Source organism: Amborella trichopoda, chromosome 11 (assembly GCF_054954075.1).
Source record: "Amborella trichopoda isolate Santa Cruz 75 chromosome 11, AtrichopodaSantaCruz75HAP2 v2.0, whole genome shotgun sequence".
In the NCBI taxonomy this organism is placed as follows: Eukaryota; Viridiplantae; Streptophyta; class Magnoliopsida; order Amborellales; family Amborellaceae; genus Amborella; species Amborella trichopoda.
In genome coordinates this window covers 4,383,692-4,401,310 of record NC_142346.1, presented here as the reverse complement: position 1 = coordinate 4,401,310, position 17,619 = coordinate 4,383,692, and the positions used below count along the sequence as shown (strand labels likewise).

The 17,619-nt window shown below is 34.5% G+C and overlaps 2 protein-coding genes across 3 annotated transcripts; both read right to left on the bottom strand.

Annotated features, from left to right (window-relative positions):
* Nucleotides 1–1,032: 1,032 nt before the first annotated feature.
* Nucleotides 1,033–3,215, bottom strand: LOC18441233 (citrate-binding protein). Of its 2 annotated transcripts, none has more exons than XM_088850830.1 (2): nucleotides 2,868–3,215; nucleotides 1,033–1,449 (listed from the first exon to the last, which is right to left on the bottom strand). In XM_088850830.1, the coding sequence occupies exons 1-2, from the start codon at nucleotides 3,165–3,167 to the stop codon at nucleotides 1,048–1,050; spliced, it is 702 nt and encodes a 233-aa protein (XP_088706956.1). In that variant the 5' UTR covers nucleotides 3,168–3,215; the 3' UTR covers nucleotides 1,033–1,047. The 2 variants fall into 2 exon arrangements, with proteins under 2 accessions (XP_088706956.1, XP_006851417.2); XM_006851354.3 differs by having other exon boundaries at nucleotides 1,033–1,437.
* Nucleotides 3,216–11,410: 8,195 nt separating this feature from the next.
* On the bottom strand, nucleotides 11,411–13,853 carry LOC18441234 (citrate-binding protein). Its single transcript, XM_006851355.2, has 2 exons — nucleotides 12,700–13,853; nucleotides 11,411–12,042 (listed from the first exon to the last, which is right to left on the bottom strand). Exons 1-2 carry the CDS (start codon nucleotides 13,072–13,074, stop codon nucleotides 11,656–11,658), a joined length of 762 nt encoding a protein of 253 aa, XP_006851418.2. The 5' UTR covers nucleotides 13,075–13,853; the 3' UTR covers nucleotides 11,411–11,655.
* Between the last annotated feature and the right edge of the window lie 3,766 nt (nucleotides 13,854–17,619).

Sequence of the window (17,619 nt, the reverse complement as noted above, 5' to 3'; positions counted from 1 at the left end):
AAATTCGACGTTGTTCTCAATAACCTAAAAAAATAAATATCTTTAATAATCTCCTCTTAGTATATAAAATATTCTAATAAAATCTTATATGTAATTGAATTTGTCCATTTTCTTCCCTTCAAATATGAACATTGACAAGATGTAGAGCTATCATGAACCCTTTTGGAAATGGACTCGTGGCAGAAGAAAGTAGGGTAAAGTTTGCCAAACGTGCCCTCAAAATGCTACTTGTATAGTTTCATTCCCACTAGGTCTGAAAAGGAAAGAGATCAAAGAATTCTCTTAGATGGCCCTTTAGGCTTTTTGTTTCAGGCAGGCTGTATACAATATGCGGTCCAGAGGTATAAAGCATACATCTTAAGGCTGGTCTATTTAAAAATAATTGTAATTAATGATTCAAATATTTTTTTTAATATAATTATTATTTTTAATTTTCAAATTTTATTTATTTATTCATATTCATGATCTCCATGTCAAATATTATATATTCTATAAAAATTAAGATCAATTATATTTAAAAAATGTGGCTGGCCACATGCTAATCGCGTCCTTTGCCAGTGACATCCAGTTTGCATGAACGTAAATAATTTGATCAGTGTGACGGGACTTGGCCCAATTACTAAGTCTCTCTTTCTCTCTCTAACCCTTCTCATTTCCTTGTCTCAATCCCTCTCTATTGTCTCTCTCTAATTTGCAACATAACCGTCTGTCTCTCTCCGCTTGATGAGATAGAAAGGGATTGACAATTGGAGAGAGAGAGGGGGAAGACTTGTTAAAAGAAAGCCGGCTCCTGGCCAAAAGGAGGCCAAGTGCCTAAGAACATGGCTAATACCCCGTCTCCTGTTTTTTCTTTCTTTCTCTTTTTAGTGTTTTTTTATTTATTTTTAAAACTCAAGTGAATAACTCGGCTTGTACCCAGGCCCAGTCCTTGGCCCGAGCCTGAGTTTCAAAACTCTGAATCTGGAACCCAAATCCTTACCAACCATGTCTTGTTATTGTCATTTGTGTACATATTCATGGAAAACATGAAAATGAAAAATCCCACACTCATTGCATTAAGAGTTTAAAAATCTTGATATCCTTCCACAGCGATTCCATGTAATAGCTTCCGTTACGTTGAGCGTAAACTCCGCACTTGAAGTAATGAGAATGGCCTCCTCGATCCATCACCTCCAACTTTTGAACTCCATCTATGAAAACAATAACCTTGTGTGCATCCATATCGTGAATAACGTTGAGCTTGAACCATCTATCATAAATATATGAATCCAAGACTTGGGATTGGTAATACATGAGCTGACCATTGGAGACTGTGATCGCTAACGTCGTTGCGCCGTGCGCTGCGAGTAGGATTTGCATGATGGCAACGCCTGTTGTCCGATTGGGAACGAAAGCGTGGCCTTCAAATTGCCATACACCCGAGGAATAATCGTATCCCTGCTCAAATAACTTTTAGTGCAGTTGTTAAAAAATGGATATGTAAACCTTTGTATTAAGGGATTGTATACAATGAGACCATCAACTTTTGATACAAGGAAGTCACAATTATTTACAACCATCCGATGTGAAATCTGCTAGCTTGGATGTATCACAAAGCTCAGGAATTCTTTTGAAGCTTGAGCTTGGTCAATGAAATAACTGCATCCATCTAATATCACATCCAGTGGTCAAGATTAATTGTGAATACCTTATACCAAAGACAAATGGTCTTATTATATACTTTTCCTTGTATTAAAATAGGATGCGAGTAGGTGTGATTCAAGCAAAATATTAACTTGCATTGAGAATGTTGTCAAACCAACCGAAGAAAAAATCAATAGAAACCGGTGTCGAAAAATTCGGCGAGCTAACTTGGACTTGCTTGAGTAACTCGGACTCCCCACCCTAGCAAGTCCGAGTAACTTTTTTTATGTTTTCAATCATTTTGGCAGAGATTTGGCAAGTGATTTGGCCATGAATGCTTACTTTTACATTTTCCTTACGTTCAACTACAAATTGATTTTTTCAAAATCCAGTTTTTTACTGTTTTTATTCTCATTTAGATGTGTTCTGCTTAATTTACTTTAAAGTTTTTTTCTATTTTTGTAGTATTCTTTTATTTTTTTTTTATTTTTTATCACATTTTGGCTGGCCAGGCTCGGCCTGACTCAAGCCAAGTAATTAAGACTCAGCCACGTTATTAGGCTCAGCCATGGGCTAAGTCCTATCCCTGAGTCGTGGTTTATTCATGATAGAAAGAACCAATCTATCTAATATCAATACTCAACTAAAGATAAAATAATATAGCATAACAAAGGAGATCCCCATCCAAGGAACCAAACCACACACCTTTAATTCAGAAAATCAATTTCACACCCATCTTAATGAATCAAGTTGCAAAATGAAGGGTATGGGTAATGCTTTCATGGGTAGGTTAGCTAATTTTGAACCATGGACATAGTAAGAACCCAACTGCTCTTGCCACCAAGAACTCAAAGACTGGCTTACAGACTTTGTAAGCTCATAGAACTGTCTTTACCAACCCCCGTTATACCATGTATTACACTATTTCTTGCTACCAACTGAGTCTTAATTAAGTCCAAGCTCCGGTGATCAGGTAAATTTGCTCCTTTTAATTTGAAAACTAATATAAAACGGTTCTTTTTCTTGTCTTTGTTTTTATTTAGTAGGCTTCGGAGCATTTTGCGACGATTTGCAAATAGATGAGAGAGAGAAACAGACCTAGTTGGAGCATGGAACACTTCCTAAAGCTATTATCTAATGTACGAGGAAGACACTTGTATCACTCATGTTTAAATCGTTTGTCTATATAAGGCCTAAATATCTGAAGAATACAAATGAGAAACAGATTGCTCATCGATACTAACACTTATACGGATCTCGGTTCGGGGCTTCGTGTGGCTAGTTGGGGTGTGTGGCTTATCGTCGGCGAAGACCCACAATCTATAGACACCACCACAAAAGCTAAAGCGTTGCTCCACTGGTACATCGTAAGGTCTCTGGACATCCAAATTCTGACTTTGTAGAGGAAGTTCAGTGAAGCCATATGTGGAATCAGCAGATTGCACTGCGCTAACTCCAACTCTTAAAGAAGACACCACACAATGAAAAGTTAAAACTAATTTAAACAACCCCTTCTTCTCTATACTCGATGGCAGCTCTGCCATGTTTAGGGATATGGCATTCTCCACCTTGGTGGGTCAACCTTATATACCATATATGTTAAGGACCCAGTTTCTATGCGGCCAAGCCCGTATATATAGAAATGTGGGCCTATTAATAAATTGATTTTTGAGATGGATTTTTGGGCTTGATTAATCTCTAACATGGAGATCGTGATGAAAAAATAAGTAATTTTTAAAATTAGAAATAATAATTCTAATAAGAAAACATTTGTACCGTTAGTTTTCATTATTTTTAGATGGAACACCTACTTGTATCCATCTTTGAGATGGATGCTTTACACTTTTTGGACCACATATGTAATCATGCGGTCCAGCCCGCATGAAACAATTTTCCATATGTTAAATAGGGATACGGTATTCTCCACCTTGGGTGGTGTGAAAATTGTTGAGAGGCTGTTTGGTTCTTATGGGGTAGGTTGATTTCTCGAGGTATGCAATATGATGAGTTTTATTAGCCTTCATTATTAATTTAGTAGGAGCAAATGTAGTCTTCACTCTTCTAATAAAATGAAGTAAAAATGGAAGGAACCTGATCTATATCTGCTTCTTTTTTCTATTATAGATAATCTCATCTAGTCATATTCATATATAAAATGTGAACCCGATCTCCTTTTTTGATTGATTATTTCTCTCATTGTTCATATATAGAATTTGAACCCGAACACCCTTTCTGATTCATTATTTCTATCTTAATGGTCATTGTCTTCTATTTCAGCATATTGATTTTTACGTATTCTTTTTTTATTTTCTATCTTTTCATGTAAGGATTCTGTCTATTTCTGCACATACGATTTACAAATAAGGCAGCGTTTAGCATTTCAAAATTCAAACCAAGAAACTGTGGAATTTCTTGTTTTGGTACTAAACGCTTTTTTATCAACTAAGTTTACTTTTCGAAGAGCAACTGCAATTACAATGATGGAAATCGGGCTTGGGTTTAAGAGGTTAGCCGTTGGCGTCAGCAGTGCTACATCTCAAGTTCAATTCCTGCTATTGTACTACCAAAAAAAAAGAAAACTCAAATACAATGATCTAATAAAAATATCTATAGTAAAATCAAGTAAAGAGCTGTCCTTTAGTATCACACTTAACTAGGTACTGATCCCTTTTTATGTTTCTTTAATCTTAAATATGTCGAACCCTCAGCCTCCCCCAGTGCAAACACTTGTTTGGATGATTTCATGCAAGGATGGTTTGAAATTGAATGATTCACAGATGGACACATGTGGAAAGCAGTCAACCATATTAGGTTTAGTCCCTAATTCTACAAACAATTTAAAGAGCGCACAGCCTGCTCTCAGGGGAACAAACTGTACACTGACCCCCTCGAGCAAAAGAGCTACCTGGGAGCATTTTTCCGGTCTGAAATTTTGGCTTCCAAATTAAAAGATCAATATTCTCCAAAAAAAAAAAAAAAACAAATTTTTTTTTTTTGAGTTTCTAAACACTCAAATCTAACCAATGGTCAACATCCTCTTTTGATTCTTTTTCAGGCATATACAAGGAGATATTTTATTATTATTATTATTATTACTATTATTATTTTTCTTCTTCCCCTTGACGTTGGTTGGAGGTTGAGGGGTTCTAGGTATCAACATAGGATTTTATAGGAGGGAGCAAATTCTGGCTATGCTTCTTAGGACTATATAATATTTTTACATCTTTTTATTAAAGAAAAAGTTTATATAGAGCCCACCTAAAAAATTTCACTGAAAGAGGCTGATTTGATACCCAAATATCTTCAAATTGATCATCTAGATATCAAGATGCATGGACATTAGAAAAAAATGGATTTCAAGTTTTGGAAATAGTGCATCTTATTACGTATTTTGGGACCGTCGATATCAAGATTTGCAAGTTTTCATAGATTTACTTGATCTACAGTAGTTTTTAAACTTAAAATTTTATAATTAAATATGAAAATATACTTTAAGGCCATAAAAAAGACTTCCAATATTGAAACCGTATTTCTCGATACTATTTGAAGGTGGGCTCTATACAACCCGCACCCTTTTATTAATATTGGGAGTGGAATCATATTTTTAAGAGTAGTTGTAAACCTTTTTAACAATTCAATACTTGTACCTGCTCGCAAATCACGTTGACTAAAGACAAACAATAGTTGTTTAGTAATAATAACAAGGAAATGTATTTCACACTAGAAATTTGGGTTTACCATAGTATGCCCAGCACCTCGAGAGCCATCCGATGTCAACAATAGACGATTGAGGCGCAACTTACCCTCTATAGGTCAATCAGAAAAGCGAAAATGGCACTCCTAAGCCGTTGTTTGATGACATCAGATGTCTGGGAAGGTACTAGCCACGTGTAAAAAACCAAGTGCTTGCATTATATTCAGGGATAAAAAAAAAACTATTTTTTTTTCTTAATATAGAAGTCACAATCATTTTCACTCATTAGATGTCAAATTAAATGGCTTGGGGTAAGTCACAAAGTTCAAGAGATTTTTTTTTTTTTGGAACTTACGACACTCTTACAACCACCTAATTTGGAATTTAAGGGACAAGAATGATTGTGGCCTGTATGTACAAAACATCAAGGAAAATTGTTTGATGCGGGCTGGAACGCATAACTATATATACAGTCCAAAAATGTAAAGCATCTATCTTTAAGATGGATGCAAGTAGGTGTTCCATCTAAAAAAAATGGAAACTAACGGTCCAAATATTTTCTTATTAGAAATATTATTTCAGGTTTTTTTAATTTATTTAGTTTTTGATATTCATGATCTCAATGTTTTAGATTACATGTCCTTAAAAATTAAGTCCAAAATCCATCTCAAAAATAAATTTATTAATAAGCACGCATTTCTAGATATACGGGCTTGACCGCATATAAATCGAGTCCAAACATAAGTGGTCTCTTTGTAAACAATCTCTTATATTCGTAACCTAAATAACAACAATAGGAATTATATTAATAATTTATACATCCCATGCTTTCAGTGATTATAACCATATGCATTTGGAAGGTGAAAGATAGCAGGGTGGATTTAATTGTTAAAAGTGGTTGTCAAATAAAAACTCTGTGATAAGATTAATTCCTCCAAAACCAAAAATAATCATAGGAGTGGTTGGTTAGGACTCATGACATCTTTACCCCTATAACATTGTTACAGGATGCTTGGTCCTAGGTCACTAAAAAATTCGGCTAGTTGTGTAAGTAGCTAAGCTATTTTGTTTTGGGAAACTCTTATTTGCTGAACTACCTCAAAAAAAAGTAAAATAAATAAATAAATAAATTTATAGGTGTCATTTGTATTAGGCTAAGGCCCTAAACAATCAAAGTAAGACACACGTTCAAATGATGTCGAAAGATGTTGTTTCTGATAGTATAAATATTTGTGATGGCCTGAAAATTTATTTTCATCGCTAATTATAAAATTTAAAGCTTCAAAAGCAGTGTAGATCAGATCTATGAACACTTGAAAACTATTGAAAATCGATGGTCCAAAAAATTCGATGCACTATTTCCAAGACTTGAAACCCATTTTTCTCATGTTTGTATATCATGAAGTCAAAATGATCGATTTTTGAGGGATTTTGAACATCAAAACAACCTCTTCTAGTGAATTTTGAGGTAAATCTTAATTTGATTGTTTAAAGCCTCACTCTCATATTAACTTTCTCCATATTTTACTTGTTTTGTTCGATGAGCTTCTTTTACTTTGGGGTAAAGTGGGATTTGGAACACTTCCCTCCATGAAAACTTGGAGCAGTTACAGGTGGAGAGCTTTGACACCATTTTGAGGAAATATGTTAAGGCCTCTCAGAGAAGGTGAAAGCTGCAGTTCAACTATGAATTTGTCTAATATGGGGAGCCACATTGTAAAGGACAAAGTCCTTGCCTTTTTTTCATTAAAACTAACAGCTTCATCTCTTCAGCCAAAAACAAAAAACAAAAAAAGAGAAACTGAGTAAATAACTAAATACATAATTTAATAAATAAAATAGGGAAAGTACACCATTTACTTTTGACAAAGGGGATCACATTTATTTCTAACCATCGGCTAAGGGTATGTTTCAATAAAAAAAAAATTTGAACTTTGTGCATTGTTTTTATTGTCCAAATTTTAAATATAATGACTGAAGATGATGTGACATTCTTGTATAAAAAATAAAAGATCTCATAGTATATATATATATATATACTCAATAAAATAAGTAAACAAGATTGTATGGTTGTTTGGAACCAAATTGGTTAGGTCCATTAAGGGTATTTGATGGATCCTAGTACTACCAAATTATGATTCTAGCACTCTAGGATAAAATTCAATTAAAACAAGGGAAAATTATAGATATCCCCATAGGCACATGCCATTCCCAATGTTTTTAGAAAAAATTACGTTTGTGCCACATTTAATATGCTAGATACGGATTGATTCAAATTTATAGAAAATTCATGTGAAGGTCCATTTAATTTTTTTTCGTTTTATTTTTTGGTTTGATGTTGAAAACATCGAATCACTTTTATATTTTATTTTTAAAATTTTTTGAAAGATAGGAACCAATCTGAAGTTTAAATCCTCGCACAGCCCTGTACTTTGTATTTATTTTTTAAAGTATATAGTCCGGTACTCAAAGCATCGGACCAAAACTTATAAAAAAAAACCCACACCACCAACATTTGTTTTTTAAAAAAAAATTCGTTTCCTTGATCTCATGAGCGCACTCTTACTTTTCTGAAATGATTTTATCTCAGCTTTTAGACTTCTCGAAATTTTGTCAAACATTAAACTTTTTCCTTGTACACCAGGGTCCTTATGCTCACGTGGACCACCTAAGACATTAAGTCAGTCGATCCGATATTGTAGACATTTGACCGGTGTTCGTAAAATCGAACCCGAACCGTAAACCGGACATGGCCTAGAAGCGGTTTAACCTACCTAACCAATAAACCGGCTGATTCAACCGCTCTAATCGGGCAAGTCCCGGACGGCAAAAAAAGTGTTGAAAAAAATAAAAAAAATTTAAAAACTACTAAAATATGAAAAACATATAAAGAAGGATTAAAACAAAACATGAAAAAATGGATTTTAACCTAATTCATATTTTTCAATGGTTATTTTTAAAATTTTCTAAAAGAGATGGGAAAATATAAAAGTGAGTATTAATGACCAAAACAATTTTTAATCTTTACCATAATGTAAATAATATTTAAAAATGCATTACAAGTCAAATTCCTTATTCCTGATAATTTATATACATTTTTTTAATTTTTTTTTTTAAATACCGGTTGATCACCCCAACTGCCCAAAACCAGAACCGGCCACTGGCCAATTCCGATCTAACCGAGCGGTTAGCAGTTAGATCGGACAATTTTGCGAACAATGCATTTGACTACCCTACCATGTGCATTAAAAATTTATGAGGGATGGCCGGTCCAATATTTTCAATATCCCTACACTTCAAAACCATAAATAAATATATAAATGAATAAACAATCCAATATTTGGAACATCAGACTTTGGGGCAAAATAGAAAAAAAAAGAGGGGCATGGGGTTTAATGCAATTTCTATAAGGCTTGGGCTTTATGAAAACAAAATAAATCCCCACTTTGAATTCTAGTCCAGAAAGAATTTTGGGCTTCAAAAATCTCTATGATGGCTCTAAAATCAATTTCCAATACCGACCATGAAATTTGAAGTTCAAAAAATGGTGTAGATTTCGCAAATCCATGAACACTTATTTTAGGGCGAAATGTACAATCTAGATAATATGTTACATTACACACTATTTTTAGATTTTGAAATCTTATTTTTTTCACAACCATAATGGTTGAGATGATCGATTTGAAGGTCATCTAATGCTAGAAATTGCAATTTTTGGTGGATTTTGAGCTTAGATTTTGCATATTTTGATAGAGCAGCAGCCATATCAAATCATTTTCATTTAAAGAAAAACGTCAGTCCGATGTTCAAATATCGGACCTTGTAATAGCATGTAATAGTTCCACAAAATTGTAATCAATCCATAGTTAAGTATTTTAATACAGTATGGACATAATTTTTCCTACTTTTTAAACTACACTACTAATCTCCACTATTATTTACTTTTGCATTCACTCCCCCACCCCCCCCCCCGCCCCACAAGAAAACAAGCCACGTTCTTTTACTCATTTCCCGCGATCGAAGCCAATCCAACATGTTGTGCATGGAAGTTCTAAACCCTACGGGTTGATTTTTGACAAATAAAGTATGAGAAATAAAGTATGAAATACATACAACAAAAACACAAAGATTCACGTGGTTCACTCCAAAATGGCTGCATCCACGGGTACGGTAAACATAAATTCACTATACTAATGAAAGTCACATCAAAGATTTTGGAACAAACCTCGACAAAAATACAATCAAGCAAATCCTTTTAAACCCGCTCTCCCAAACGGTACTATGCAGATCTCTCATCTCTATTTCATAACTAGACCACTGTCTAGAAAGAGACTCTAACTAGACCATTGTCTAGGAAGAGAACAACTTTGAAAGCAAACGAGACTTTATTTCACTAAAAAAGGGAAACAATCCAATATCTTAATGAGAACCACTTCTTTACAAGAAGCAAGCCTCTCAATCTTCATGAGGCACAATCACAATATTTCTCTTCATAGAAAACACTCTTCTCTAAGAGGGAATTGCATCTTATGCACATGAGGCACTACCTCATTCCCTTTAGAGGAACCACCATTCCCATATGGTGGCCCAAATACGGCACACAAATTCTAAGCACTTTCATCTTATACATATATGATTAGGAAGTCATACTAAATAGGAAACTTCCTATTAATGTTACATATATCTAAAAAGACCGAGAGATATATCTAAAAGTTCTAAACTATTTTGGAATTCTATTTCATTTGGTAAACTTATCAATTATCAATATTAATCTCACATAATAAGGAAATATCTCAATCCACATAATATGGGATTTCCTTAAGTAGGTGATTTTGGATGGCACCAAATCCAACACAACACACTATCTGTCGGATCAGCTTCATTTGAAATAAAAGAAAACATGTGGAGTTGGGTGCAAAATTAAATGAGAGAAATGTTGATTATAAAAAGTATTTTCATCATAATAAATAACTGTTTTAAGATGTGGGTATAAAAATAAATAGTATTGAGGATCATAGTATGGTTTGAAGAGTGTTGGGTAGCATGCCTAAAAAGTTGCATCCATGGGGTATCTATAATATTTTCTTAAAAATAAAAATCCTTAATACTAAAAAGAACAGATTGGGAGCTAGAAAGTGCCCCAATCGTTTTTCTTTCTTTTCAAATTCATCTTAGTGTTCAATAAATTTTGAGAAAGTTCGAGGTATTCTCCCTAAGGTGTTATTGACTGCAGAAACATGTGAAATTTTGGCCTGGGGTACACGAACCCAATAAATAATAGCTAATGGACCAGGGAAGGTATTCGGCCCAGCATCCCCTCTTCAAAATCTATCAAAAACATAAGAACCAAAATTTGAGCTCCAGGATTATGAAATATGAAATAATGGAATTTAAGCCCTAAACTAGTCCATCTTAACTACTCTCTCCACACCTATTTTGGACCATCCAGTTCAATGGACCTTAGATCCATCATGTTTTCATCATTTAGGTGCTCCAAAACCATGGATTTGCCGGTGTTCAAGCAAATAGTATTCGTTTATTTTGTTGGGGAAGGGGGAGACGCATAATTTTGGTGATTTAAGCTAGACACATTAAAGAATAGAACACCCGTCTCGTCAATAGTAGAACGATGTTAGGGTAGCAGGATGCCACAACATGATGTTTATAGTTGAGCAAGATGCCATAACATGATATTTATAGTTCCATATCTACTATAGTACCAAGTTAACATTGGGTGGGGGGATCACTGAAATTTGGCTCAAACCTAGACAAAATTACAAAAGAATGTTATATTCATCAAAATTTGGGGCCTAAAATATTGAAACATTAATTAAAATAATTAATTGACCAAAATATCCTTAAAAAATTTAGGGGTACTTTTGTCAACTTATTGTCATATTTTATTTTAGGTGTGTTTGATAGAGAGTTATGAATGCCTAAAATTTCATATTAATCTGATTTATAAACGTCATTAAAAATAATACCTTGCGTAATGGCAACTGTCCATTTTTTTTTTTTTATCTTATGTGTAATTGTAATTGTCCATTTTCTCTCTTTTTTTTTGTTTTTTTTTTGTTTTTGAGTAGATCTGTGGATACAGTTGAAATAATTAGTGGCTTTTGGATGCTTAAGTGGCTTCTACCACCCTAATCTAAACTCCATTCCCAACTGTCCATTTTCTTCCTTTCCAATATATTTGAACATTGATTGCGCAATATTTACGTGGCCAAGTGATGCAGGCACTATAATTTTCAGTGAAAACTTTTGGGAAGGTTCTTTCCTTCTGATATTTGTACATACTCATGGAAAGCATGAAAAAGAAACACCCCTTCATTGCATTAAAGCTTAAAAATCTTGATATCCTTCCACCATGATTCCATGTAGTAGCTTTCGTTATTTGCTCCATAAACACCGAACTTGAAGTAGTGAGAACTTCCTCCTTGGTCCTTCACCTCCAAGTTTTGAACCCCATCTACCAAAACAATCACACTGTGTGTGATCATATCGTGAATGACATTGAGCTTGAACCATCGATCATAAATATGTGAAGCCAAAACTTGGGATCCGTAATACATGAGCTGACCATTGTAGATCCTGAGCTGCAATGTCGTTGCCGCATGGTCCTTCGCCGCGTTTTTTATTTGCATGATGGTAACACCCGTTGTCCTGTTGGGAACGAAGGCATGGCCTTCAAATTGCCATAAACCCGACGAGTAATCGTATCCCTGCTCAAAGAACCTTTAGCAAAGTAGTAAAAAAATCGAGTCAAGCTATTGTCCAAGCCCAAGTCCCCCAAGTCTGACTCAGGCAAGTCCAATTCTGACCGGGTTGTTTTCAACAAAAAGGACTTAAAATCAGGAGACAGGTAGTTCTAGGGTTTTCCCACCTAGAATGACCAGGCTCCTAATCATGTCTAACATGGTCAAGTCCCAAGTCGGACCGAGCAATTGACTTTCCAATTCGGATTGAGCGATTTTTCAACCCTAACGGCTATCTCTCTAGCAGGTTGACCATCGATTGCTTCTTATAACTTTATTTTCTAGTAACCCTTAGAAAAATGGTTTTCTAAAGAAGTGAGACACCTCCATCTAAAATTTTGATAAATGTGGCTGTCCTTCATGATCTTCTGTTATTATACTAGAGGCTCCTTTCCTCTTCTCCCATGGTTGGATTATGCTAGATCGAGTAAAACCATCAACAGGATCATTTACAAAATAATTAAAAAAGAAAGAAAGGAAAAGAAAAACCAAGAACAAACACTTCCTGCAACTATTTACTAATGGACTGGGAAGAGAATGCTATCACCCATGTATAAATGGCATGTCTAAGCAAGGCCTAGTATCAGAATTCAAGAGAGACACAGATTGTTCATTGATACTTACACTTATTCGAATCTCAGTTCGAGGCTTTGTATTGCTAGTTGGGGTGTGTGGCTTATCGTCAGCAAATACCCACATTCTATAGACTCCACCGCAAAAGCTAAAGCGTTGCTCCACTGCTACATCATAAGGTCTTTGGATATTCAAATTCCGACCATGTAGAGGAAGTTCAGTGAAGCCATATGTGGAATCAGCAGTTTGCAATGCACCGACTCGCACAATTAAAGAAGACACCACAAAAAGAAAAGCTGTGACTAAGTTAAGCAATTCCAACTTCACTTTACTCAGTGAGAGCCTTGCCATGTTCAGGGATAGAGCATTAATCCACCATGGGTGGGTTAATCTTATATACATGTTAAATAGGTTATACTTTATCATTCTGATTTTATTTGTTTCTTGGCATGGCTGGTCATTAGATAGAGACTCTCATGGTGTGTATTGTTTAGAGGTTGTTTGGTTCTTTTGGGGTAGGCTAATTTCTCAAGGTATGCAATATATAAATAAATCCTAGAAGCTTCTATAAGTTTAGTAGTAGCCCTAGGGAGCAAAGATAGAGACTCTCATGGTGTGAAAATTGTTTAGAGATTGTTTGGTTCTTTTGGGGTAGGCTGATTTCTCAATGTATGCAATATATAGATAAATCCTAGATACTTCTTTATAAGTTTAGTATTAGCCCTAAGGGGATACTTCTTTATAAGTTTAGTATTAGCCCTAAGGGGGCAAATATAGTCCTTAGATTTTAGTAACAAAATGAAGTAAAAAAATGAAGGAACCTGAACTGGGCAGTGTTTAGCTAATTCAAATTTCAAACCTCGAATTTGTGGAATGTCTTGCTTTTGGTGCCAAACATTTCTTGTCAGAATTTATTGGATTCTGAAAAATGAGGCCAAAATATACACATGCCAGCAAGCCACATTCTATTTTAAACTTGAATTTAACCAAAAACTGTCCATTGCCAGGTTTAAAACATGCAAATATAGCTTTTAGGCCAGCCTTTACCTAGCTCAATTGTATTTCTGCATTGAAACGGTTTACAATTTGGCTCTTCATTTTGTTATCAAAGATTAACTTCAAATGCAATGATGAGAATCGGGCTTGGGCTTGAGTGATTAGCAACTAGTGTTAGCAATGCTGCATCTCGAGTTTAACTCCTACTACAAATCTGTGTAGCAAAAAAAAAGAAAAAAAAAAAAGAAGAAAAAGAAAATGAAGAAAAAGAAATTCATATACAATGATAATAATAAAAATAATGATAGTTAAGCAAAGGAGATGTCCTCTAGTATGACACTTTAACCTCGAGGTACTAACCCCCCTTTGTTTTTTTTTTAATCTTAATTTTAGGTAGGACTAGTGTTCTTATTGGACAAATGTCGGACCCTCGGCCTCCCCCAGTGGAAACTCTTGTGTTGTATGATTTCATGCAAACATGGTTTGAATGATTCAAAGGATGATGCATGTATGAAAGCAGTGAACAATATGAAACCTTTTTAATAATTCAATTCATGTACATGGTCACAGATCATGTCGACTAATGATAAATAATAATTGTTTAGTAATAGTAACGACCAATGTCTAAGAAAACGAATCGGTGAGGCAGATCGTCCACACCCAATCCTGATTCAGATCTGCTGGGTTGGCAATTTGATCGTTCTTGAATCGTTCATAGATGGAGTTCAAAAGTTGGAAGTGACGGATCGAGGAGACCATTCTCATTACTTCAAGTTTTGAGTTTACGCTCAACGTAACTGAAGCTATTACATGGAATCACTGTGGAAGCATATCAAGATTTTTGAGATTTAATGCAATGAAAGGGTGTTTCTTTTCATGCTTTCCATGAATATATAGAAAGAAAAAAAAAACCATCCCAGAAGTTTTCATCCAAAATTATAGTGCTTACACCACTTGGACACGTAAATATTGCGCTATCATTGTTCAAACATATTGAAAAGGAAGAAAATGGACAGATGTGAATGGTGTTGAATGGTGTTGAGGTCGTGGTGGTAGCACCACCTCAGCCTCAGCTACCGGTCTAAGTTTCCACTCCCAATTGACACATTCGAAAACCACTATCCACTAATCTACTAAAAAAAATAATTCCACTCCCAACTGACACATTGGAAAACCACTATCTGATCTACTAAAAAAAATAAACAGAGTTGCAATTACACATAAGATACTAAAAAAGAAAAGAATTACTATTACACATAAGATACTTATTTTAAAAATATTTATAAATCTAATTTATATGAAATTTTAAGCATTCATAATTCTCAAACAAACACACCTAAAATAAAACATGACAATAAATTCACAAAAATACTGCTAAAATGATTGAGGATAGTATGGTCAATTAATTATTTTTAATTAATGTTTCCATATTTTAGGCCCAAAATTTTGATGAACATAGCATTCTTTTATAACTTTGTCTAGGTTCGAGCCCAAAATTACTGATTCCCCCACCCGATGTTAACTAGACCTCGTTTGATATATGATTGACAAACCCGTACTATCTGCTTAAACACCTGTAGAATCCATTTTCCCACTTAAAATTGGTTTTGGAGCACCTAAAATGATGCAAACATGATGGATCTACCGTCCATTGAAATGGATGGTCCAAAATAGGTGCCTAGAGAGTTGTTAAGATGGACTAATTTAGGGCCTGAAATCCATTATTTTATGTTTCATAGTCGTGGAGCACAAATTTTCATATTTTTCCGCAGCCAAAAAACACCAAGTTAGGGGGATACCTCGAATTTTCTCAAAATTTATAGAGTACTAAGTTGAATTTAAAAAGAAAGACAAATGATTGAAGCTCAAAACGGCCTTAGATCTAACGTCCAAATTCCGTATTGGAGTTGATTTATTGTTTGGGGCACTTTCTAGCTCCAAATCTTTTCTTTTTATTTTTAAGGATTTTTATTTTGAAGAAAATTTATAGATACCCAATCGACGTCACTTACACTTTTTAAACCATGCCACTAATCTTAATATTATTTATTTTTGTACCCAGCCCCTAGAAAAACATTCTTTATTAGGATGAAAATATCTCCTATAACCCACATTTCTTTGATTTTGTTTTGTACCGAATCCCTGATGTTTTCTTTTTTTTTTTCAAGTGAAGCTGATACGACACATAGTACGCCAGACTGGCTTCAATAGAGGAGAGGAGCAAAAGAATGCAGACATTTTTTGGGGGGAGACCGGGGGGTGTATTTTCATCATTAAAAAACTACTATTTTACTTGTCGAAACATTACATACAAGAACACCAATCCGATATTTAACATCAAACCGATGCTTTTTCTTTAAAGGAAAATGGTTTGATAGGGTTGCTTCCCTATCAAATATGTAAAGTCCAACCTCAAAACACACTTAAATTTGCAGTTTTGGCGTCCAATGACCTTCAAATTGATCATCTCAATCTTGATGGTTAGGGGTGTGAAAAAATTAAGGATTTCAAAATCTAAAAATAGTGTATATTGTAACATATTATCTAGACTTACAGCCTAAAATAAGTACTCATAGATCTGCAAAATCTATACCATTTTTTTAGCTCCAAATTTCATAATTGGTGTCGGAAATTGATTTTAGCTCCGTCATGGAGATTTTCAATGCCCAAAGTGCTTTCTAGATGAGGATTCCAGATGAGGTTTTATTTTATTTTCATAAAGCCTAGGCCTTATAGAAACTGCATTAACTCCCATATGCCCCGTTCTTTTTTTTTTCTCTTATTTTGCTCAAAGTCCAATGTTCCAAACATGAGACTGCTTATTTATTTTTTTGAAGTGCAGGGACCAGTCTGATGTTGAAAATATGAGACCGGTCATCCCTAGTAATTTTTTAAAGCACATGGCCCGATGTTGGAGGCAAGACCAAAGTTTCAGAAAGACAATAAAATAGGCTGGTGCAATGTCTACAATATCGGACCGACTCTCCCATAAAGCTTTCTAAGACTTTTAAAGTCTTAATGTCTTAGGTGATCCATCTTACCATAAAAACCCTAGTGTGCCACAAAAAAGTTTAAAATCTGACGAAATTAGTGTAGTCTAAGAGCTTGTCGCCATTTCAGAAAAGTAAGAGTGTGCTCATGAAATCAAGGAAACGGAAAAAATTTTAAAATGTTTGTGGTCCAGCAAACAACCTAGAACATAAGTTGGTATTATAGGGGTAGTTATGGGACTCCGATATTAGGAATACTGGACCAACGTATATGGCTCTCTTTTTATAAATTTTGGTCTCATGTGTTGAACACCAGAATATATATATATATATTTTGTTTAAGAACAAAAAAATCTTTGTGATGGTCTGAAATTTTATTTTCAACTCTAATTATAAAATTTAAAGGTTAAAAAATAATGTAGATTGATCAGATCTATGTACACTTGAAAAATATTAAAAATTGATGATCCAGAAAATATACTACAAGATGCACTATTTCCATGATTTGAAACCCAGTTTTTCTCATATGTCCGTACCTCTTGAGATCGAAATGATTTATTTAAGTATTTTTTGGACATCGAAAGAACCACTTCCAGTGAATTTTTTAGGTATATTTTAATTTGATTGTATAAAACCTCACCCTCATATTAACGTTTTCCATATTTTATTTATTTTGTTCATTCTTTTACTTTTGGGTCAAAAGTGAGATTTAAGACCCTTCCCTCCATGAAAACTAGGACCAGTTACAGGTGGGGCACCTTTTTTAGGGAAAATGTGAAGGCTTCCAGTGTTCTCAGAGAAGTTGAAACCTGAAATTCAATTATGAATTTGTCTAATATGGGGAGGCACATTGTAAAGGACAGAGTCGTGTAAAAGGTGAACGGCCAATGCTCTAAGAGAAATTGAATGATGAAATCAACCAAGAATTTGTCTGATATTGGGAGCCACATTGTAAAGGACAATGTCCTTGCCTTGTTCAAGAGAA

Coding starts and splice junctions, on each gene's coding strand:
- LOC18441233 (XM_088850830.1), bottom strand. CDS start 3,167: ATGGCAGAGCTGCCATCGAGTATAGAGAAGAAGGGGTTGTTTAAATTA. Junction 1,450..2,867: donor GAACCGAGATCCGTATAAGT/GTTAGTATCGAT, acceptor CTGCACTAAAAG/TTATTTGAGCAGGGATACGA.
- LOC18441234 (XM_006851355.2), bottom strand. CDS start 13,074: ATGATAAAGTATAACCTATTTAACATGTATATAAGATTAACCCACCCA. Junction 12,043..12,699: donor GAACTGAGATTCGAATAAGT/GTAAGTATCAAT, acceptor TTCTTTGAGCAG/GGATACGATTACTCGTCGGG.